The sequence below is a fragment of the Borostomias antarcticus genome, assembly GCF_949987555.1.
Source record: "Borostomias antarcticus genome assembly, chromosome: 15".
NCBI classification, from domain to species: Eukaryota; Metazoa; Chordata; class Actinopteri; order Stomiiformes; family Stomiidae; genus Borostomias; species Borostomias antarcticus.
Genome location: NC_140248.1, coordinates 5,747,953 through 5,770,923, shown reverse-complemented (window position 1 = coordinate 5,770,923; position 22,971 = coordinate 5,747,953). Strand labels below are relative to the sequence as shown.

Here is a 22,971-nt window from a genome sequence, read left to right as displayed (position 1 = left end):
CGCTGGTGGCACCGGTTCAACCAGCCCGAGATCTGCACCAGGTCCATCAAGGATGGCCCCTTACCCGTCCCGTCTGGGCCAAAGAGAGACGGAGTCCATCTTGTACCAACTGCTGACTACGGAGGTCCCGACCGCTGGGGGCGGTTCAACTCAACAGAGAGTTCGTAACTACACTGCACTGCAGGGAAGAGGGGGGGGGACTTCAGGAAGACCCCAGCGCCATCTGAGACCCCAGCGCCAACTCAGACCCCTCCCTCTCCCATCTGGACCCCCACAAGCCCCGTCACTTCACCAGTTCCCACAACTCCACACCACTCTGACACAGATGACGAATCTGAGTATGGGGTGCACACAGCACTTATGTCAGAAGGGGAAGTGGATATGGATGACTTTCCCGACACCTGGGAAGTCAGAGAGGCCTTGGCCGAGTTGCCAAAATCCAGGTTCGTCGAGTTCACTAGGAGGATCCCTGGTGAAGCAGGCAAGAAAAAGGTGGGTTATATGCGTGGCCGAGGGAAGGCACGTCAAAATTATCGAGCGCAGCCAGCCAGAGAGACTTACAAAGTGATTGAAGTCCTCAAAGAGCTCATCACCACGGTGAAGGGGGTCGAGGGGGGCTTTCAGTCAATGAAGGGGGACGTTCAGTCAATCAAGGGGGACGTCCAGTCACTCAAGCGGGTCATCCAGACGAGAGATGGTCGGCTGAAGGGCAAAGTCGGCCCAATCTGAAAAGCATCACCCAGTAATGGGTAATTGTGGGACTATATTCATGTAACCTCACTACACCCCACTTCAGTATTCAATGTGTATTATAGCGTGGCAGTTCCACCACCACACATGAGTCAATTTTAGTGCACAATGTTTTTAAGTTGTTTACAATAAGTTTGTCAATCATTAAGTAAAACACTGCCAATGATGTTGTGCCTACTATAATACATGACATGCATTAAGAGCGTACTGTGATTGCCGTTAAGGCTGTTTGGTATTACACTGTTTAATCTTATATTCACACTGGAGGTTACAATGTAAGCACTGGAACTTCAGTTACTTTGTGGTTTATGAGGCTTCTCGCTGAAAGGTTGCCGTAGCTGTCTGGGGTTTCCGGGCAATGGTGGGTTCTTAGGAATCAAACCCGCGCGGCTCTTTCAGTGAAACGCTTGATGGTAAGGAGTGATTGTTTTTGGGCAATGGAGGATCATTAATCTGCCTAATGGCATTAAGTGTGGCCAGAAGGCGTGCTAGAATAAACCATTTTTTGCCTACAAAGTAACTGATGAGCATCTAAAAGTAAGCTATATCATATTAGTTTGTATCTTTGATATTTTGAGGCCAATACTATTACTATGTGATTGTTTTTAGACTATATAAATCATTGTGAATGAAGTTTTATCTGGCCTCTAGTTTGGTAACTCTTATACTTAACTTTGTTATTATGTTTTTTAATCATTCTGTTGTATGAATATTGATCTGTGACTCTATAGTCACAAAGGGGGGAAATGTCGTGTATTAATTTGCCTAATTAAGCTCGAACCTTTGTTCTAATCCAGATTATATTATATGTGTCTATTCTTAAAAGTCAGTTTTAGGCCAGAAGTAGCATTTAGTATGACAAGACAGTAGGCCAGTTCTGTAAGGGAGGGGGAGAGCAGTTGCTCCGTGGGAACGCAGCTGTGGGCAAAAGTAACGTTGAAATGAACTTGATTAGATAACGAGTCAGGCTAAGAAGCAACATAGCGTGAGAAAGCAGGTGTTCTCAAAAGTGCGCATCAGATAAGGTATATAAGACCTGACAACAAGTCAGTTGTGTGTATTATCTCTCGAGAGACTACCGGTTTTAATTGTCTGATTGTACAAACAAATAAAGCCTGTTGCATTTAATCCAAGTTACCAGTGCCTGTTTGATTCGACCTCAGCTTACTGAACAATGACCATTTGAAGATTGTAACAGAACCGAAGGCGTCTTTTCACGTCAGTAGGTGGATGTATGTGTGTGCGTGTGTGTGTGTGTGTGTGTGTGTGTGTGTGTATGTGTATGTGGATGGATGGTCATGTGTGTTAGTTATGGGAACTTTATCTCAGTTGGAGTCAGGTGAGGTCCTGGTTGAGGTGCTGGTGAGTTAGGAAATACAACAGTGACGTGTTCTACACACACACACACACACACACACACACACACACACACACACACACACACACTCCCACCCTGAGTGTGACACTAACATTCTCCACATTTAAGCAGCAGCAGGTTGCATCTCCTGCTCTGTGTAACGTTGTGATGCTGAAGTTAGCAGATGAAGGCTCTGATGAGGAGCTGGGTGGAGCTTCAGGACGTCTCTGATGTTCTTGGTTCTGAGGCTCAAGTGATGCTCTTTCTAACCCCACCGTGAAATCAACCTTGTAAAAGGGGAACATGACTGCAGATAAAAGACCCAACCTGATCTGAAAAGGCTGGTGCTTACCTCCACTCTGGTTGAAACGCTGCTTCGCAACTTCAAGGTTGTTCTTGTATAACTGCTGGTGACCCAAACAATTACCAGTTTGCCACTCCCAGTACTGAGGGTCGTCTTCAGCTGCCTTGTTCATCCAGTCCTGTTTGGGAACGGCCCTCTGGTTGTTGCTGTCGTAGTAGAACATCTGAATATCATCCACCATCCCCACAAGCACAAACTCTGGGAAGTTGGGAACTTCAGAGGAGGCGGTGGTGAAGTACTTGAGGGAGTGTGTCACTGGAGGAAGACAAGGGGAACACATGCAGATGCTGAGATCATTGTTGGCCAAACCCTACATGATGTCCAGGCAGGTCTGTTGAATGCAGTTTGTGTGTTTAAAATCTACTTGTTTCAGAAAGATATCTTGGCATTATTTGATGAGAAATAGCGCCACCCAGTGGAGCACTGATGCTATTTCTGGCTTGACTATCAATGCCGTCACTGTTAGCAAAGGACAGGCATTATTGGTGTGCTACAAGCACACAATTACAATTTACTCCAATTTACTTACTACAAATCCTAGTTTGTGGTGTAATGAATAAATCACTTTACTTTAAATTCAACTTTTATGCAACAAAATGAAAATAGCAGCTCAGCCCACAACTACACATATTCATGTATGTTGAGTTAAGATACCATTTTAAAAAAGTCAACACATTTATTCTCACACACACAACCAACCTGTAGAACAGTATGAAGACAGAGAGAGAAAACCTTCAAACATCATCTTGAGCTGTAAACTGAGATGTGATTAAAGAGAGTAGCTATAGTACACAGTGTGTTGAGGGAGGCACTGAGCACGTCCCAGTCTGCCCCCCCAACACCTGACCAACCCTCCACCTCTGACCAGACCTCCACCTCCACCTGACCAGACCTCCACCTCTGACCAGACCTCCACCTCTGACCAGACCTCCACCTCTGACCAACCCTCCACCTCTGACCAGACCTCCACCTCCACCTGACCAGACCTCCACCTCCACCTCTGACCAACCCTCCACCTCCACCTGACCAGACCTCCACCTCTGACCAGACCTCCCTCTGACCAGACCTCCACCTCCACCTCTGACCAACCCTCCACCTCTGACCAGACCTCCACCTCCACTTCTCTCTCTTTATCTCTCTCCCTCTCTCTCTATCTCTTTCTCTATCTCTCTCCCTCTCTCTGTCTCTCTCCCTCTCTCTGTCTCTCTCCCTCTCTCTTTCTCCCTTTCTATCTCTCTCTCTCCCTCTCTCTCTTTCCCTCTCTCTGTCCCTCTCTCTGTCTTTCGTTGTCTTTCTGTCTGTCTCTCTCTCTCCCTCTCTCTCTGTCTCCCTTTCCCACTCTATCTCCCTTTCTCTCTCTCCCTCTCTCTCTCCCTCTCTCTCTCCCTCTTTCTCTCTCCCCCTCTCTCCCTCCCTCCATCTCTCTCTCTCTATCTATCTCTCTCTATATTTCTTTCTTTCTCTCTCTCTCTCCCCCCCTCTCTCCCTCTCCCTCTCTGTCTCTCTCTATATCTATCCCTCTCTCCATTTCTATCCCTCTCTCTCCCGCCTCTCTCTCTCTCTGTCCCTCTCTCTATCTCTGTCTTTCGTTGTCATTCTGTCTGGCTCTCTCTCTCTCCGTCTCTTGCTCTGTCTCTCTCTATGTCTCTCTCTCTGTCTCTCACCCTCTCTCTCTCCCTCTCACTCTCCCTCTCACTCTCTCTCCCTTTCTCTCCCTCTCGCTATCTCCCTCTCTCTATCTATCTCTCCCTCCCTCTCTTCCTCCCCCTCTCTCTCTCCCTCTCTCTCTCTCTCTCTCTCTATCTCACACACTCTCTCTCTTCCTCCCCCTCTCTCTCTCCCTCTCTCTCTCTCTCTCTCTCTATCTCACACACTCTCTCCCTTCCTTTCTCCCCCTCTCTCTCTCCCTCCCTCTCTCTCTCTCTGTTTCTTTCTCTCTCACTCTCCCTCTCTCACTCTCTATCTATCTATCTATCTATCTATCTATCTATCTATCTATCTATCTATATATATATATATATATATATATATATCTCCCTCTCTCTCTCTCACTTCCTCTCTCTATCTCTCCCTCACTCTCTCTCCCTCTATCTATATCTCCCTCTCTCTCTCTCTCTCTCTCTACCTCTCTCTCTCTCTCTCTCTCTCTCAACACCCTCTCCTCCTCCCATGGTCCTCTCTTTGGATCTGGGACTGGACTCTGTTGACAGACGCACGCACGTTCAAACAACACCTGTCCAGCCATTATCACCTGCCCTCACTGGTAAACCACAGTCCTGACATAACACCCTCCACATAGCTAACTAGACTACACATCCCACCTCCAGGACTACAAGCGCTCCATCCACTCTCCCACACTTCCCCTCCCCTCTCCCTGTGAACAGATCCTCCCTCGGGATCAAGGAGTCCTGCTCTGAGACTCTCTTTGGACCCCCGGGTCAGACCCGTTACACAGAACCCACTAAACAACTAACAGTGAGCACAGCCCACATGTAGGCTGCTATCAGACAGGGCTCCACAATATGAACATGCTCAACACTTCAGGAACCCCTTTGAGACAGTAGAGATTTGATCATGGTTGGTACGTCCTGGGACATCACTCAAAACTAGGCTAATCAAAGCAACAGAGGTTAGCTTTCAAAACTGAACGTCCAAACAGTTCAACTGGAGGAGGAATTCTACATCTCTAAAAGACAACTGATATAAAGTAGCCTATGGTCATTCAAATCAAGTAGGCTTAATAGACCTGTAAAAATAAGTTTAATATGTTTAAATGCCAGTCATTTCCACTATCCACATTCACCTCTAGTCTGCTACTATTCAGACAAAGATATGAAATAACATTACATTCAAGTTCTCCAACTCACTCACCTTCTGGACACAGACAAGATGTTTGGTCTACATACATGAGCTCATGATATGGGACTAGACAGACCTTTATTCAATCACATGAACTCTTATATTTAGTCAATTTATCGACAAATGAGTAATATTAATATCATCACTTTTGTGTGAAATCAAAGACCAAATCAATAGTCTGCAGATATAGCATTCATAGTGTATTTAAAGTCAGAGTCAGAGTATGAGTCTATGTTCTTAAACAACAAAGGGCTGGTGTGCTCGACTCATAGAAAATAATAATAATAGATACTTAAGAGTCTATAGGTGCAGGATCTTGCCTGTGGCAAACCTTGAAATATGATGAATGGGATGTGTTTTCTATGTGTGTGGATCCCATTCATCATATGAGTCTATGTTCCCCATCAGCTCTCTCTGTCACAGTGAGATCAGGTCTGAACACAGCAGCGTCTCAAACAGCTTCACTCTGCTGCTGAGTTACTGTTTCACTATGAAACCAAACACACTGGACATGTGCTTCAGGGGTGGATGAGGACTTGGATGTCCAGAGGTCACGCAGAGAAGCCACGATTAGCTAGCTGACAGACATTTCTCTCTTTTGCTCTTATATTCAATAATCATATGTTTGAGACAGGGGACACTACAGTATATAGAATCAAATTTGTGTAACTTAGAATAGATAAACATTGCTGCCTAAACACAGCGGTGTCAGCCCATCAAGAAATGACAACTAGAATTGTCTGTCTGTGTGTCAACAAGAGATTATCAGGTCAACATCAATAACCACCAAGACTAATTAGTTCTAGTTATAACCCTGTACTTTTTATGAGTATTCTATTGAACCTTTAATGAAGTACTGAGGCTTGGCTGAAGAGTCTCCACCCCTGCTTGCAGTGACAGTACAGACAGAGGAGAGAGAGTTTGTCTCTGGGGTCTGGTAAGAGGAAAGGTTGACTTCTCCACAGAGAGAGACACAGTATGCTCATCTCTATGGGTCCTCCTTGGCAGGCAGGCATGCTCATGTGATTTGTTGAGTGGGGAAGGGGGGGGGGGGGGTGCTCGTGTGATTTGTTGAGCGGGGAAGGGGGGGGGGGAGGGGGGGTGCTCGTGTGATTTGTTGAGTGGGGAAGGGGGGGGGGAGGAGGGGGGGTGCTCGTGTGATTTGTTGAGTGGGGAAGGGGGGGGGGGGGGAGGGGGGGGTGCTCGTGTGATTTGTTGAGTGGGGAAGGGGGGGGGGGGGGAGGGGGGGTGCTCGTGTGATTTGTTGAGCGGGGAAGGGGGGCATTTACGGTCATGTACAGCAGGCCGGGCCAGTTAGCGGCGGGAATATCCCCTCTGAATATTTCACTCACAGCAACCAGGCCGGCCCACACCGGCCCACTGGATGAGGACCGGCCCATCGGGATTCGTCCCGAGCGTCCCGATGGCCAGTCCGCCATTGACTGCAATTATATAGCGCTTTTAATACGCACGCACACACACATACTGTACACACACGCGCACACACACACACATACACACACACACATACAGACAAACGCACACAAGCACATCCACATGCACACAAACACATATGCCCACACACACACACACACACACACACACACACACACACACACACACACACACACACACACACATAAAGGATCAATAAAAGTAAGGGTTCACTGAGTCAGCCTGTCTATGTTGTGATGGACACAACACTTCTTTAGTAAAATGGGATAATGTTGTGTTTAGTAGCACCATGCCTTCATAACACTGCTACACAGCTGCCTGAGACTCCTGGGATCCAATCATAACTGGCTCTCATCATTTGAAGCGCCCTCTAGTGGTCATTGTGGGCTGACAATAAATATTGGAAGTGAAGTCAACTATTCAACCAGATTCAAGAAAATATGGCATAATATTACACAAATAGAGGGTTATTTCAAAGTCCATGGAATTTGAAAGAACATTATAGTAGCTGCAACAGCTGGACTAAAGGTTCCAAATGGTACAGTAAACATATTAAAAACATCCATTCAACACATGAAGATATACTGTACGTAAAAGCGTTTCTCTAAGTGAAATAACAAATAACAAAGACAAACGATGAATTCTAAAATGCCGTCATCTGTAATTTTACTCAAGAGGTTCTACTGACCAGCATGTGCTGCATGGATTCCCAGAAGAAGACAGATGATCAACTTCATAGTGAAGTTGGTGGAAGGAAGAACACATCTGAACTGGACAGACAAGTCTCTCTGCGTCTGGATTCTCTAGCGTCTCAACGTTAATGAGGAAAGAGATCAGAAGGTTCAGAGACTAGATTCTACTGCACACTGCTGTAAGCCAATGGGATTTTGATTCTACTCCTTTAAGCCAATGGGATTTTGAACTGCAGAGCGTCAGTGAAATCTAAGCAGCAGAGGTTGCCTATCCAAGCTGACAGTAGCTCAGAGTAAGCACAGTTAAACTGACTTCGCTTGAATTTACTACAGGTGCATCTCAGAAAATTAGAATATTGTGGAAAGTTCATTATTTTCCATAATTTAATTCAAAAAGTTAAACTTTCATATATTATAGACTCATTTCACATGAAGTGAAATATTTCAAGGCTGATTGCCTCCATGTTGCTCCACGTTGATGCAGTAATTTGTGCAAAAGGAGCCCCACCAAGTATTGAGTGTATAAATGAACATACTGAACATACTGTACAGTCATAAAGATTAAAACAAAAAATGCTTGAAATATTTCACTTTGTGTAATGGATCTAGAATAAATGAAAGTTTCACTTTTTGAATTCAATTATAGAAAATAATAATTATAACTTTTATAAATATTTTAATAAATAACTTTTTCACAATATTCACATTTTTTAGGGATGCATCTGTAGTTAGGACCTGGTAAACTAAAAGAATGACTAGTTCTGACTAAATTAGCTCACAACAACCCAATATGACCAACTGGATGTGTCTGAACCCGTTGTGTTCCAGTGAGGTCAGGAGTCTAAGCAGCGTCCCAAACAGCTTCACTCTGCTGAGCTGAGAGCTTTTACTATCATTACCATGAAAGAACAGACTATGTGTTTCAGGGATAAATGACTCACATTATTAACTGCTATCAGCTGTGTTCAAATTCATCACCAATAACATCAATAACATTTTGTTGAGGACTCAGACCTACTGTGATCAATGAGAGAAGAATGTTTTTCCCATTTAAGTATTCTGAGACTGTGTGTGTGTGTGTGTGTGTGTGTGTGTGTGTGTGTGTGTGTGAGTGCGTGTGTGTATTAGAGATGCGCGGATGGAGTTTGAGCACCCGACTCCGCGTGCACTCATCAATCATCCACCCGCCACCCACCCGACGTCATTATCTTCTAAAATGTAGAGACCCGCCCCCAACCCGCCAAACAGGAAGTTATTGTATTTACATTTAATGATGTCCAGCCGTTCCTGCTCATTCACTTTTCATACAGGCACATTTTCTTGACTTAAACAATTTAAAGATTATAGGCTCGCTTTCGCAGGATCTCGGTTGACGAAGTGGTCGAGGGTATTTGAGTGAGCTGCTGGCAGGTCTCACGCTTTCTCACAGTTGTTATAATATAATATATATAATTATCGTAGTTATTAAATACGAATATAACTGACAAATCCACCCGCAATCCACCCGAAATTAATCACAATGTTGATTGGCCCACCCACGGGATATATCCGCAATATTCGCATCTCTAGTGTGTGTGTGTGTGTGTGTGTGTGTGTGTGTGCGTGACTTGAATATAGATGATCACACTATGTGTAGTTACTAGACATCATGTGACTTCCTCTTCATTGATTCAAAGCTGGTCAGATCAGTCTGAGGTTGGTGAGGTTGATCCTCAGAGGACGGGAGGAGGAGATTTCCAGGTGTTATAAAGTCACTGTCAGCATGAACACCTGCAGTAGAGCAGCAGTCTGCCCTGGCCTCCTCAAACACACGCTGCTCAGTCTGCTGTGTTGGAGGTGTAACAGAGGTGGCTCGGTGACTGCATCCCTGCAATGAATAATCCTCTGGGACTTGAGTTATGGCTTTAGTTCTCCTGCCAAAGCCAGAGCCTGAACTACTGTCTAGAAGCTATGAGAGTGAAGGGAGTTAGTTCTTTGGTGAGGGGGTCTGGGGTTCAAACCTGCCTCTGTGTGGTATGAATGGAGGATCACTTTCTCTCCCTGGGGTGCTGACTCATGAGTTTAGCTGGAGTTCAACCCACAATACAAACAGCAGCAAGTCAGAGTGCTGGAGTGTTGGTCAGTGTGCTCTGGGAACAGAGGGGAGTCTGACCACTAGTGGCCGTGTGATGAACTAAGACATAGTGGGGCTCGTCCACTCTGTCCAGCCCTGGAGTGGACACACATGTCCTTCAATGACAGAACTCCTGGGTGGTGGGAAGGGATGAGCATGACAGAGGATTAAAGACATGAAGGATGATTTAGGAGATCTAATTGTTGGCTTGTTTGGGATGAAAGAGAAATAAAAAGTAGTAGTGTTGGACGTTACAGATCATTAAAAAGATCAACAATGATACGTTCAAAACGCAGTGGGACAGTTTGGGAAGAAACATGACCAGTAGTGTCAAATGATATGAAGCTTCAACTAAACGCTGCTGATTGTTGTGTTGAAGAAACAGAACCATGCTGACTCTGGCTTTGGATGACATTGATATGGCGTCAAACTAGAAAACACACCAGGAATACCCCATGATGCTGCAGAGGATTGGAAAATACATGCACAAGCGCTCACACACACACACACACACACACACACACACACACACACACACACACACACACACACACACTCTCTCTCTCTCACATACACACACACACACTAGGGCTGCTCGATTATGGCAAAAATCATAATCACGATTATTTTGATTGATATTGAGATCACGATTATTTAACACGATTATTCATTGAATTCTTTTTTTTAATCAAAAGTTTTAACATTTTCTTAACAAATTTTCTTAACAAATCAAATTATTGACTTTGATAACAATTAATTTATTAAATGTTGACAGTGGCTTTTCTTTTTAACAATGTTCTTTGGATTAGATACATTTCTCCCATGGGAGACAAATAGTGAACCTTGACCTTGATAAATAAATTAATAAAAGTGCCAAAACTGATAAATAAAGAAGCTTCAAAGCCCCGCCACCACCACAGAAGAAGACTACCTCGGAAAAATAATTTCACTATGACAGAACGCGTCTAAATAAGTTATTTAATGGTAGCGCCGAGGCTTCAAAACCAAGCATTTGTTAAAATAGACCCTTTTGCTTAGGTAAGTGACGTTTCATGTTTATCTGACACTTGTAAATATGAGCGCCTCTCCTAACTAGGCCGACACCGATTTATTTTGACGGCAAAGTGAATGGACCAGCAACTGTTGTCTGGCATGAGAGAGCGGAATGTGACAGCGGGACTGAGAAGGGCTACTTTGAGGGGCGGCTACGTCTGCGTAGCACATTTTACACACCGTGTCAACTTGGTCCAAATCTGTCTCCGCGAACCCATAGTGTTTCCACACCACTGACGTGGTTTTAGCTCTCTTGTCCACCTCTCTTTCTGCTGCCATAATCTTCTTCTTGTCGTGTTTTGTTCGAGAGGAGCATGCGTGCGCCTCGCTTGACAACTCGCTCTGAACTAAAGTGTTTGTTTTGGGGCTTTGGGGGGTGGGGGAGGGGTCAAGCGCAGTATAGCACTGCAGTGTAGTGTGCGCTTGATTTGTGCAAAATCGTTTTATGGCGATTATTTAGTTTTAATGATCGTTGACAGCCCAAATCGTAATCTAAATTAAAATCCTATTAATCGAGCAGCCCTAACACACACACACACACAATCTCTCTCTCACATACACACACACACTCTCTCTCCCTCTCTCTCTCACACACACACACACACACACACACATACACACACACACACACACACACACACACACACACACACACACACTCTCTCTCTCTCTGTCTCTCTCACATACACGCACACACACTCTCTCTCCCTCTCTCTCTCTCTCTCTCTCTCTCTCACACACACACACACAAACACACACACAAACACACACACACACACCCTACTAACACAATCAGGTTGCAGCAATGTTGCAGAAACGTGCAATTTAGACTTTTGTATGGTCCACTCAACGTCAAGTTAAACGTGCATGCAACGCAAACGCGGTATCTGCACACAAGTTGCTGCAACGTGCAGGTCCAACGTGTCTGCAACGTGCCTGCAATGTCCACATAACGTTGTGATTTCCGCGATGATTTCGATGTATATTGCTGCAACGTTGTATACACGTTTATATATTACTTTGTTATAATTTGCATTACAAAACAAATCAGCTCCTTGCACAAGCGCCACTACTTCCTGAAACTCTACAGGCATATTTCTTTACCGTCCTATACTATTGGATAGCAATTGCCATGAATCCGGTGTGCAGCACACCTGATCAATCACTTCCATCCACTAGTATAGGCCAGGAAAGAAATACGCCTGTAGAGTGTCAGAAAGTAGTGGAGCTTGTGCAAAGAGCCTATTAATGTCATAGTCAATGCAGCAAGCAAAATTATGGTACAAAAGTTATGACACAACACCATTCAGTCAAGAACAATTTATTTTATTAAAAAAAGTACACAATATCTAGCCTACAAATGATAAACAATTTTAAAAACAAAAAGTATTTAAAAACAAAAAAAACAAAACAGTTATTTACAAAAAAGTATTTACAAAAAATGGCAGGCTGTGCTCAGATAGGCTGGGGGGGGGGGTGGGTTGCTGTGCTCAGATGGGCTGCGGGTGGGTGTCAGATGGGTTGGGGGGCAGCTAGGAAGGGAAGTCTTCCTCATCAGTATGCTGGGGAGTGCTCAGATGGACTGTTCTTGGATGGGCTGTGCTCAGGCGGACTTCTGCAGATACCTAAAGACACAATGAAATGGCCGTAAATACACAACGCACATACATGCACAAAAAAGTGGTACACAATCTTTGGAACCATGCAGTGTCACTGGGTAGGAGAAACCAAAAAAAAAGACATCACTTACCCTTCTGCATTTAGCAGGGGCATGTTTTAATGTCTCCTGCAGCTGGGCGGCCACCTCCGCCATCGTAGCCTTTGGCATGGAGACCATCACTGCACCTTTAAGTTATCAAGAAAGGTAATGGTTTCAATTCACATCGGTCATGGAACTGTCCAGGAATTTACATCCAAACACCTTAAACCTTTGTCCTGGTAATTTCATCACCTTCCCCCAAGTCCCTTGCAAACCCCAGTTTCAGTCTAATGTAAAACACCAACTCTCCCCCCTTTGTAATTGTAAACACACTCTGCATAGCTCTTCCTCATCTCTTTGTTTAAGTCAGAAGGGCCCCACCTTAGTCTTCCTCGTCCTGATTCAGACCTTTGTTTTCTTTGTTTTCTCATGTCACATGTCTTTACTCTTGGCCACGCCTGCCATTCATGTACAATGCAGTAGCCAATCACATCCTGGAAACACTGTACCTTTGTTTGGACTGTACATAAGCCACAGCTAGAAGAGGCTGACTTGACTTTCTCTGACTTAACCACCCTTGCTGTGTTTTGCAGGAAGTCCTTGCGCAAGTATTGTGTTTCACAATAAATCAGACTTAACCTTTTGAACGAATCTTGGTAAATCCTTTAAAATCCACTACAATTGGCGACTCGGGACGGGATCGACTGCGGTGAGGTTCGCCTGGAGTGGAACCAAGGGACGCAGACGTGCGGAAGCGGTAGCCGCTTTGGAACTTCTCTCTTTGCGTCTATGCGCACTGGTTCGGAGAGGTCCGCCGTTGGTTCCACTCGGCAAAACTCACGGTACGTTGAAAAATCCTTTTATGCTTGTTATTTGCCTTGGTTTCGGTTCAGCTTGTTGGTCTAGATTATTGAAAACAGAAAACCCCAGCGTGGGTATTTAGTCCTACCGAGGGTAGGAAGAGCATGGTTGATGTTTCGTTTCAAGAACGATACCAACTAGCTTAAGCCTCATTGTTGATGTTTCGTTTCAAGAACGATACCAACTAGCTTAAGCCCCGTTGTTGATGTTCGTGTTAGCACGATTGCCAACTAGCTTCGAAGTGATTGTTGATGTTCGTTGAAGAACGATTACCAACGAGATAGTAGCTACAGGGAGTGATTGGTGTTTCCAATCCGCGTTTCTTGGAGAAACGTTTTCCCATTTGTTAAACGTGGGCCTTTGTTTTCGTCTTGTTCGTCTTATGTGTTCACTGTTTGAGCCTCGGCTCTTGATTATTGTCTGTTATGCGCGCCATGGATCCAGGTAAAGTATTGTTTTGTACACTTTTTAGACTGTTAAAATTTCTGCTAGATTCCCAGTAGGCTAGCTAACTGGTTGCCTAGGAGACGCCGGAAAACAACTCCCGGTGATCCGCCTTGAGCCAGAGGGAGAACAAAGAGATTCCTGACTGAGTGAGTACTAAGCGAATTTAATGTCTTAATGTGTGTTTCTTTCGAAATTGTATTCTTTCCCGCCGTGAGTTAACCATAAGGTTTCCTTTCATTGCTGTTTTGGGGTTTTAGGCTGCGTCGTGATTTATTAGGGAGTTGTTTCTTTAAATTTCCCCGCGCTGCCAAAGACAATTTCCGGGTCATACATGCAACATTTTGGGATCACCACTAGGTGTCCCTGTAACACTAGTTATTAAGATATGCTAGAGGATGTAAAGAATTCTACTGCAAACGTCTAGCCTGATGTGATTGTTGCACTGAAGCATATTTCTGCGAGCGTATGTTGGCAGAATTTCGTTATGTGCTAAAGCATTTTCGATTTCTTACATCCACATCTGACATTTTAGTGTTACATTTTTAGCTAAGATTCGGGCTCAGCTAGAGGTGGTTGAGATGATTAGGTTAAGGGAAAAGCCTGTTAATTCTGTAGACTGGTCTGTTTTTAAGATTTGGGAGAGAGTAGCACGAGAGCGGGTTTTTAGGTCAGGAAGGAAAGATAATGAGGTTCAGCAAACAGTCTCTCCGCCATTTCCCCAGCAGACTAACTCTGATTTAAAATTAGATTTTCCCCCCCCCTCGACTCGATGCTCCGTGCTCACACCCAACCAGGCTGTTGCTGCTCCCGCATTAAGCCACGCCCCTTCTCTCTCCCCTCTACAATACGAGTTAAGCGCGCCCCTTTCTACGAGGTATTCGGCCGAGCAAAAGCAGGACAGGAAGAAAGAATTGGCTGGAGCCATATCTGAGGCTAAGTTAAAGTTGGAACAACTACAAATAGCTAGTAATAGTCTGGAGGAACCGCAACTCCTAGCCCCAATGGTACGATGCCCGAACCCTAATCCCCGACCGTCTCAAACAGATGATGAAGAGGGCCACGCGGCCTGGACCCCTGAAATCAGGGTGTACAGACCGTGGCGTTCAGACGAACTCCGTGATGTTGCTAAAACCTTGCCCGATCCAACCAAAGACATGAACGAGTTCGAGAATCTTTTTAACAGTTTAGTTCGAATGTATGAGCCTCACGCCGAGGAAATCGCCATGATCATGCGACAAGTACTTGGGTTAAAATGGATCGAAGTAAAAGACCCGTTTGATATAACGTTGCCTTTTTCTCATGTCGATTTTACTGCACAAAACACTGCGCTGTTGAACAGAATCAAAACTCGATTCCCTAAAAAGATGGATTGGGACCGTATCACGTATTGTAAACAAAATTCCGATGAGCAGTTCGAGAAATTTTGGGAAAGACTGGAATCAGTCTTCGCGTCACACAGAGCATGGACAAAGCGAACGCCGATTATAAAAAGATTTTGAAACAACAGTTAATGAATAACTCTCTCTCCTCTTTGTCTGACCAAGTGAGGATGATATGCCACACCTGGGAATCAACTTCTCTCGGGGAAGTTGTTGATCATTTCCGGTATTCCGAACGCCTCCGACATTACATTGAACAACGGAATTTGAAAAAAGTCAAGGATGGTGCCGCTAGACTTCAGGCTGCTCAATTGAGACAATTAGACATTCAAAATAAAGGTGCAGGTCTGAAACAAAAACGGGGACGGCGACAAAGGGAGAATAGGCAACGTAGCAGTAGGTCTAAGCATGTTCACAGGTACAGACAGAGTGGGAAAGATGAGGCATGTTTTCATTGTGGTCAATATGGTCACTGGATTGAACAGTGTCACAGTTACCGCAAGCTAAATGAAAGGGAAGAGCCTCCGTTTTGGGGTCGAGCGCCACCTGCTGGACTTCCCTTGAACAACCCATAAGGGAGATTTAAACTAGCCAAGATAGAGAGATTTTTTTTTTTGACAGGGTTTTGAATAGGTGTTTGATTCAGGAGTTTTGTTTCAATAGTCAATGAATGGCCATAAGCTGTTCGGTTTATGCATTTCTACTGTATGAATTTCATTCATATAATGATGTGTTTTTTGAGGAGTTGGCATTAGGCCTTCCCCTCTGCTATTGAACCCAGTCTGTGTTTGAGTCTTATTTTTCAGGTGTTATGGACCCTGGGCGGCAGGTCTTTGAGGAGCCTGGATCATGCCTTCCTGGGGACATTGGAACCTGCTGTTGGTCTGTTTAACTGTTGTTTGTTTTGTCTCTCTTTCTGATATGTAGCTTAAGACATAAGGGTTGTGCATAATAGTGGGGGGAATAGATAAGGGTTGCTAGTGTCTTAATCTGAATGCAGCATCTCATAACCCAATTATATATATTTTTTTTAAATGAGTATGTTAAATATCTCATGTTTATAGTTTGAGGCACATTCATCGGGCCTGAGTGTTTTTTCTGAGTGGTTTTTTACAGACAACTGTCGTTCCGGGAGTGATGGGTGAATGCCGAACCAGGAGACGGGCACAGACCGGAGGTGGAGATGGAGGTTACTGGCCTGTTTCCCTACAGATGGGCGATCTGGGGTGTCACCAACTCACTGTGAGCGACAGATAAGTATGAAACGGAGAAGAGACCATTTTGTCCGAAGCAGTGCCCAAATACTCTGTCCTCAAATGCAGAAGAATGTGGGTTTTAGCTATACAAATGAAGCTTTGATGGAGTTTTTGATTAGTTAATTGTAAATGAAGCCAGTTCATTTTAGTGTCATTTTCTTTGACCCATCTCTATTTTTATCCTGACTTCAGGAAATTTTTGCTTTCACCCTTAGGGGGTGTTGTTTTGTTGAGACGAGAATATGGTTATTTTATTTTCATAAAATCGCGAGAGAACTGCTAGAGCCAAATCCAATTGCCTTGATCATGACTGGGGACTGGGCGTGTTGAAGTCATTCTAAACACTGCCCTTGATGTCACTATAGGCTACTGCAGACTGGCTCTAAATGACACTTGAACAGTCACCCTGTTTAAGTTTCCTGACTGAATAACAAAATTTTTTCCCCAAAGCAGGAGCTTGCGCTTAACCATGTTTCTGAGAATCTCCAACAGATTTTGAATAACCGTTCCTGACCAAAGAGGGGAACAGGGGGAACAGGGAGACCAGACCAGAGGACTCTCCTTTTGCTCTTCTGTTTTGTCTCTGTTTGTCTCTCTCATCTGTGGATCCACAGACGGAGCACTTCATCAGCCTGTGCTGGGGGAGTGGGAGCGCCGAGGTGAGCCCTCCAGCAGCACAACCCGGGCCGACCCTACGTGGAGCAGTACAGGGATGGACCGGGTTCAGTTCAAGAGCCTGTACGTGCTGCTGGCGCCCTAGCTGTGTGGTGTCCCACCGCACCTTCACCCTGCTGAACCAGGACAGGGACTCCCTCCTCACCCTCCGAGAGCTCGCTGCAAAAGCTGCGGCTGTCTCTGCTTCCTCCCCTGTGCTTTCTATGCTCTCTGTACCATCCACAGACCCTGACAAGATTCCTCCACTGTCCCCGGCAGACATTTCTGACCTACAAGCATCTGCTCCACCTGCGGAGAAAAAGAAATGAAGGAATAAGTGCACATTTCCACCACCAAACTAACCTGTATCTAGGGCCTAATGACAAACCTGTAATACCTCGTTCATGTTTTCATTATGCTTTCAAACTAGCCCACGGGCCAGATCATGTTTCAAAAAACAGGGGTGGCGGAGGATGTTAACAGATGTCTCCAACAGAGTGAGGACCGCCATTTCCTGAGGCTAAGGAGGGGTTCCTGCATCACATCTCTCCTGGGGATTGGATCCTGGTCCACGACCACAGACGAAGGAGCTGGAACTCGCCGAGGTGGCTCGGGACGTACCAGTTTCTACTCACCACGCAGACAGCGATCTGAGAGGACTTCGTGGATCCATGCAAGCATTGCCGACGGGTCCAAGCAGCAGAGGACGGTCCACCAGGGGATCGCAAACACCAGGAGATCAGAATGCAGCTGAACCAGAGGGCTCAGAGGCCAAAACCATGGGCCATCACACTGTCCTCTCCTCTGACGAGGAATCGGAGGAAAAATGACCTTGCTGGTCACCTCCTCACAAGATGCACCACACACGCACACACACCTGCACACACTAACATTGAACATAACTGATTTCAAGCAACGCGACATTGAAGTTGCGATCTAGAAGAAGAAGACGCCTTGCATTCCCCAGATGACATTCTCCTCTGATGAGCAATCGGACTGCACCTCTGATCGCGCACACTGGAACCTACATTAAACATTCAGAGACGCACACATGGAATCTATGTTCCATAGGACATCACATGCGATTATTCACAAGAGTGAATGAACTTTGAAATAATCTGGAAAATATCATATTTGTTTACAAGAGTTACAATGGTTGAAACATGAGTTGATAAATAAGTTTGGGTTTTTCCTCTAAATTGACCAAGAGGTTTTTTGCCCCTCTTACACTGGTAACCATTTTATCTTTTTTGCCTTGTAAAATCAAGTTTTTTGGTGAATGGTTGTCCACTCTTAGACTATAAATAGTATATAATCATGTCATCTTTTTTATCTTGTTTCCTGTCAATTTCTGAAACAAGGGGTTTTGGTGCGTGATTTTGCACGTGGAAAGAAAATAATAAAAAAAAAAAAATTTTTAGCTGACTGTTTACACTGTGTTTGGATTTTATATTTTATTTTTGTGTGCCTGTTCAGGCACAAATGAGGGATTGTCCAGGAATTTACATCCAAACACCTTAAACCTTTGTCCTGGTAATTTCATCACCTTCCCCCAAGTCCCCTGCAAACCCCAGTTTCAGTCTAATGTAAAACACCAACTCTCCCCCCTTTGTAATTGTAAACACACTCTGCATAGCTCTTCCTCATCTCTTTGTTTAAGTCAGAAGGGCCCCACCTTAGTCTTCCTCGTCCTGATTCAGACCTTTGTTTTCTTTGTTTTCTCATGTCACATGTCTTTACTCTTGGCCACGCCTGCCATTCATGTACAATGCAGTAGCCAATCACATCCTGGAAACACTGTACCTTTGTTTGGACTGTACATAAGCCACAGCTAGAAGAGGCTGACTTGACTTTCTCTGACTTAACCACCCTTGCTGTGTTTTGCAGGAAGTCCTTGCGCAAGTATTGTGTTTCACAATAAATCAGACTTAACCTTTTGAACGAATCTTGGTAAATCCTTTAAAATCCACTACAGAACAAAGACAATGTATTAAAAAATATTCAAAATATGAACCATTTCTTACGTGTTAGAACATTGAAGAGTGTCATACTCTTCAGTGGCTTCTTCCCCTTCTTCCCGTGCACACTGTAGGCGCTCCACACCGCATGTGTGGCTACAGCTGACAGCACCCGCCGGACTGTGTCCGCCAAGTCTCTGCCACCAATGGCACCTAGGTATTGTGTCTGCAAAACAAAGACAGTCATTTACTGTACCCTTCCCTGCACTGCAAAAATAAGACAAAGTTCTGCCCTGCAGACACTCACCATCTTCCTCTGATGTTCCCGGTCCTTCAACCTGGCCTCACAGACCTGCAGCTCCTCGTCCGTTTGGGCAGGGTTCAGTACATCCAGCACTTCTCCCAGGGCTCCAGACTCCACAGGCCGCATGCTCTGGGCCAGTTCCCTCACAGTCCGTGCAAGCTCACGGAGTTGCTCCCGCATCTCTGAGAACTGCTGATGTACAGACCTCTGGAAATCTAGATAAACACAGATGTGGCTATAAGTACATTGACATAAAACTAAATGAAACTCAAAATATATCCCTGCATGCAACATGAAGTAGTTCCATACCAGCATCTGCAGAGCAGCATCGATTAGGTAGAGGGGTACACGGAGTCAATGGTGCTGGAGCCGTTTTATTGGGCGACGGCATCACAGACCTAACTGAAAAACAAAAGGGATAAAGGAAAGGGATTAGCAGGAAACTGTATGGTGTTGGCAGCATGCTTTGGCTTCTGGCATTTGAAGGAAAATAAATTAAGACATTAACAGGTAGACATCACAACACCACAGCAGTACATGCCACTCTTACCTGGTCTGGCTGGGGTGCTATACATGAGGCCTGGGCTCATATGGTTTTCGCTCACAGGGGATGAGCTCGGAAAATCTGCAAGATGAGTAAATGGTATTCAATCTAAAAAAGCCAATCACAGAGCTAACTGAATGGGATTAGCAGGAAACTTTATGGTGTTGGCTTTGGCTTCTGGCATTAGACACCACAGCAGTACATGCCACTCTTACCTGGTCTGGCTGGGGTGCTGTAAGATCTGGCTGGGGTGCTGTAAGATCTGGCTGGGGTGCTATACATGGGGCCTGGGCCCCGCTCGCTCACATGGGACAAGCTTGGAAAATCTGCAAGATGAGTAAAATGGTATTCAAAATAAATAAAAAATAGTCCAACTATCAGTGTGCAGTAGGCATAGACATTTCATTTCAACACAAACATGCATACCTGGATTGTACAGCACACATGGATTGTACTGGACCGCTGGCAGAGGCCTTTCAACTCCGGCACCTGGCACCTGGTCTTTGGCAGTCATAGTGGGGACCAATGGCTGCCCGGGGCTTGGAATATCTAGTGGAATATCAGTAAATTAGCTCACGATTTCAAAAGTACTACTCTTTTGGGACTGTTGAATGCACTTTAGTATATTACCTTCGTCACTGGAGTGATAGCGCGTGTTGCGCCGTCTCTTTCTAACGTCCTGGCACTCGTCCATCGACGACTGCTGCTCAAAGACTTTTGCCATGAGCCTGGCACCTTCGTAATGATCTGTGTGCATAAAGTACCATAATCAATACATTTCAGCCATCCTTTTTCCTCAGAATAATGAGTCATGATCTTTTTCCCCCCCGTCAGTATTTTTTAACAGCTTAAAATGCAAACAGTACCAGTTGTGGACTTGGGGAAAACCCGGACTCTGTGGAGCGCCCAGCCAGGGTTAGGTTCCACGCAGCTCTTTATCCGTTGGCTGACTTTGTTCATCGGCCAGGAACACATCTGCAACTGTGAGTGAAACCATGTTAGTACCCACTTCCCTGTACTATTGAAAAGGCAATCAGAAACATTGTTCACACAAACATGTTCTTACCCCATCCTTTTTGGAGAGCCAGGATACTGGGACAACCGACACAGTGTCCTCCCCCAGAAACTCCACACTGCAATACAGTCTGCCCAATAAACAAAAAAAATTCAGGTTATAAACACATAAGGACCCTATGGGAAAGTAGGCAGAGGGGAAGAAGCGACTAAAACAACAATTCAACAAGTCATTACAGCCGATAAGTAATGAGTGACTCGCCACTATTCTATCCTTTTTTTTTTTTTTTTTTATTCTTTGCCGGCATCTGCCCAGGACAGATGCGGTCAATGGCGGCTAAGTGTGTGTGGGAAACAACAAGCTAGTTTAGGCACCGCGATTACCTCGTGGGTGGCAGTCTCCCACTTTACAGACAAATGGCAAATATATAAAGCATTATCTTGGCTTCGCCTTCACTGTTGCCTATGTAAAATTAGCCTAAGATTTGTGATGGCCTTAGAAAGCCTGACACGAGCGAGCTCCCAACGTGAGTCAGTCGAACAAACAAACAAACAATTCACATTTCCCTCAGTCCAGCGGCCATTTTAGAGTTAACTAACAAACCACCAGCTACGTTAGCTAACGTGGATTTTAACGCAGGCCTGCGCTGGTAATGTACAAATGTAACTTAGTGCGCTCTTACCTTGAAGTCATTTTTCGAAGAAACGGTAAAAGTAATTAGTCGTCTTTGTGTTCGTGTTCGCGTTCGTCTTTCTCTTCGTGTTTGCGTCTTCTCTCTTCTTCGTCTGCGTCTCTCTGTATTTTTTCTTCGTCGTCTGGGGGTTTAAATGCCCCACCTGAATCCTCAGTCGCCGAGCCATTGGCCAGTTATTTGTTAAAACGTGACCAATGACAGTACAACTACAGTACACGTTAGCCAATAGGATCCCACCAGACCGATGCAAGCGGATGTCCGGCGCTTTAAAATTCGTCTTCTTCTCGCCTACATCTGAAACAGCGCCTCGCTCGCTACCATACAGAGAAGAAGAGGAACAACAACAACAACAACTACTACTACTATTGAATTCAGGTCAGTACAGTGTGCATTAACCAGCTACAGTATAGCTGGTTAGCCGGCTAGCAATATTTTAACCTGCAGTAACCTGCTAACGTTATACGTTTTCTGTTATCCGGGCGGGCAAACAGACAGGCTGGCATTGAAGCTAACGTTAGCACCCCTGTGTTTTTAACTATTGTTGCCCACTGCATTAACAGATGTAATGTTTTTCATACACACGGTAGTAACGCCTTCGAATTCGTATCACTGGCAAGCCTTTTAAAGCTAGCCAGCCTAAAATTGGCTGGTCAAACCATGCAGTTCATGTATACGCCGCCATCATGGCTTTGTGTTGGAGTTCAGTTCAGTAGGATTGTGTACTTTTGGCCACCTCCGACAGAAACTGTGTTTGTTTTTTTCGGATTTAATTACACTTTTCCTCATATTTGCATTGTCCCTGTTGACGTATTCCATAGTTATCGCCATCAACCAACTGTGTAATATACAAAAGTCACTCGCCTTGAAAATATTGCTAGCCGCCTAGCAAAGGCTAACAATAGCGTCGTTGTGTCTGTGGGTATGGCGCGTCACTGCTACGCGACGTGTTGTTGGCCATATAAGCTATAACTAGCCAGCTAGCAATATATTTACAAGGATTGACTTTTGAATAGTATGCACTGGGTTGATATTTGTCCACAGGGACACTCTAAATATGCGTAGAGGTTTGTTTATGTATTAAAAAGCAAGCATGTCGTAGGTGGCTGAACGTACAGAAACACCGTTCATAACAGTGCGTTGTCCCCCCACTTCCGGAACTACCGTGTATACTAAAATCAAATATCGCGACACTCAACACCCACATCTAAACAATCACTATTGTCTGTCAGTTATGTTGAGATTTCTAAAAGGGCTCTTCTGTTTTTTTGTGTTTTTTATAGGATGGACTTGGAAGAAAGGAGACAGAGAAGGAATCGGTATAGAAGGCATTGGAGAGCTGGACACAAAATGTTCAAGGAACTTAGGGAGTTTCAACGTCCCCTCCACAATGCTGAACACAGCCACATGCAATCCATAGATGGCACTGCGGAGAGCTATAATAATCATGAAGAGATTGCAAGAGTTGATGTCCCTGACTTGGATGAAGACGCCCTTACAGGCAGCAGAGAGGAGGATGA

The 22,971-nt window shown here is 44.9% G+C and overlaps 1 protein-coding gene across 2 annotated transcripts in view; it reads right to left on the bottom strand.

Moving 5' to 3' along the window:
* LOC311319057 (class I histocompatibility antigen, F10 alpha chain-like) overlaps positions 1 to 22,971 on the bottom strand; it is a 66,838-nt gene that overhangs the window by 27,227 nt on the left and 16,640 nt on the right. For both annotated transcript variants that reach the window (XM_084450503.1, XM_084450504.1), the window contains exon 2: positions 2,460 to 2,726. In XM_084450503.1, coding sequence (XP_084306629.1) covers positions 2,460 to 2,726 — 267 coding nt within the window. The remainder of the gene's footprint in view (positions 1 to 2,459; positions 2,727 to 22,971) is intronic.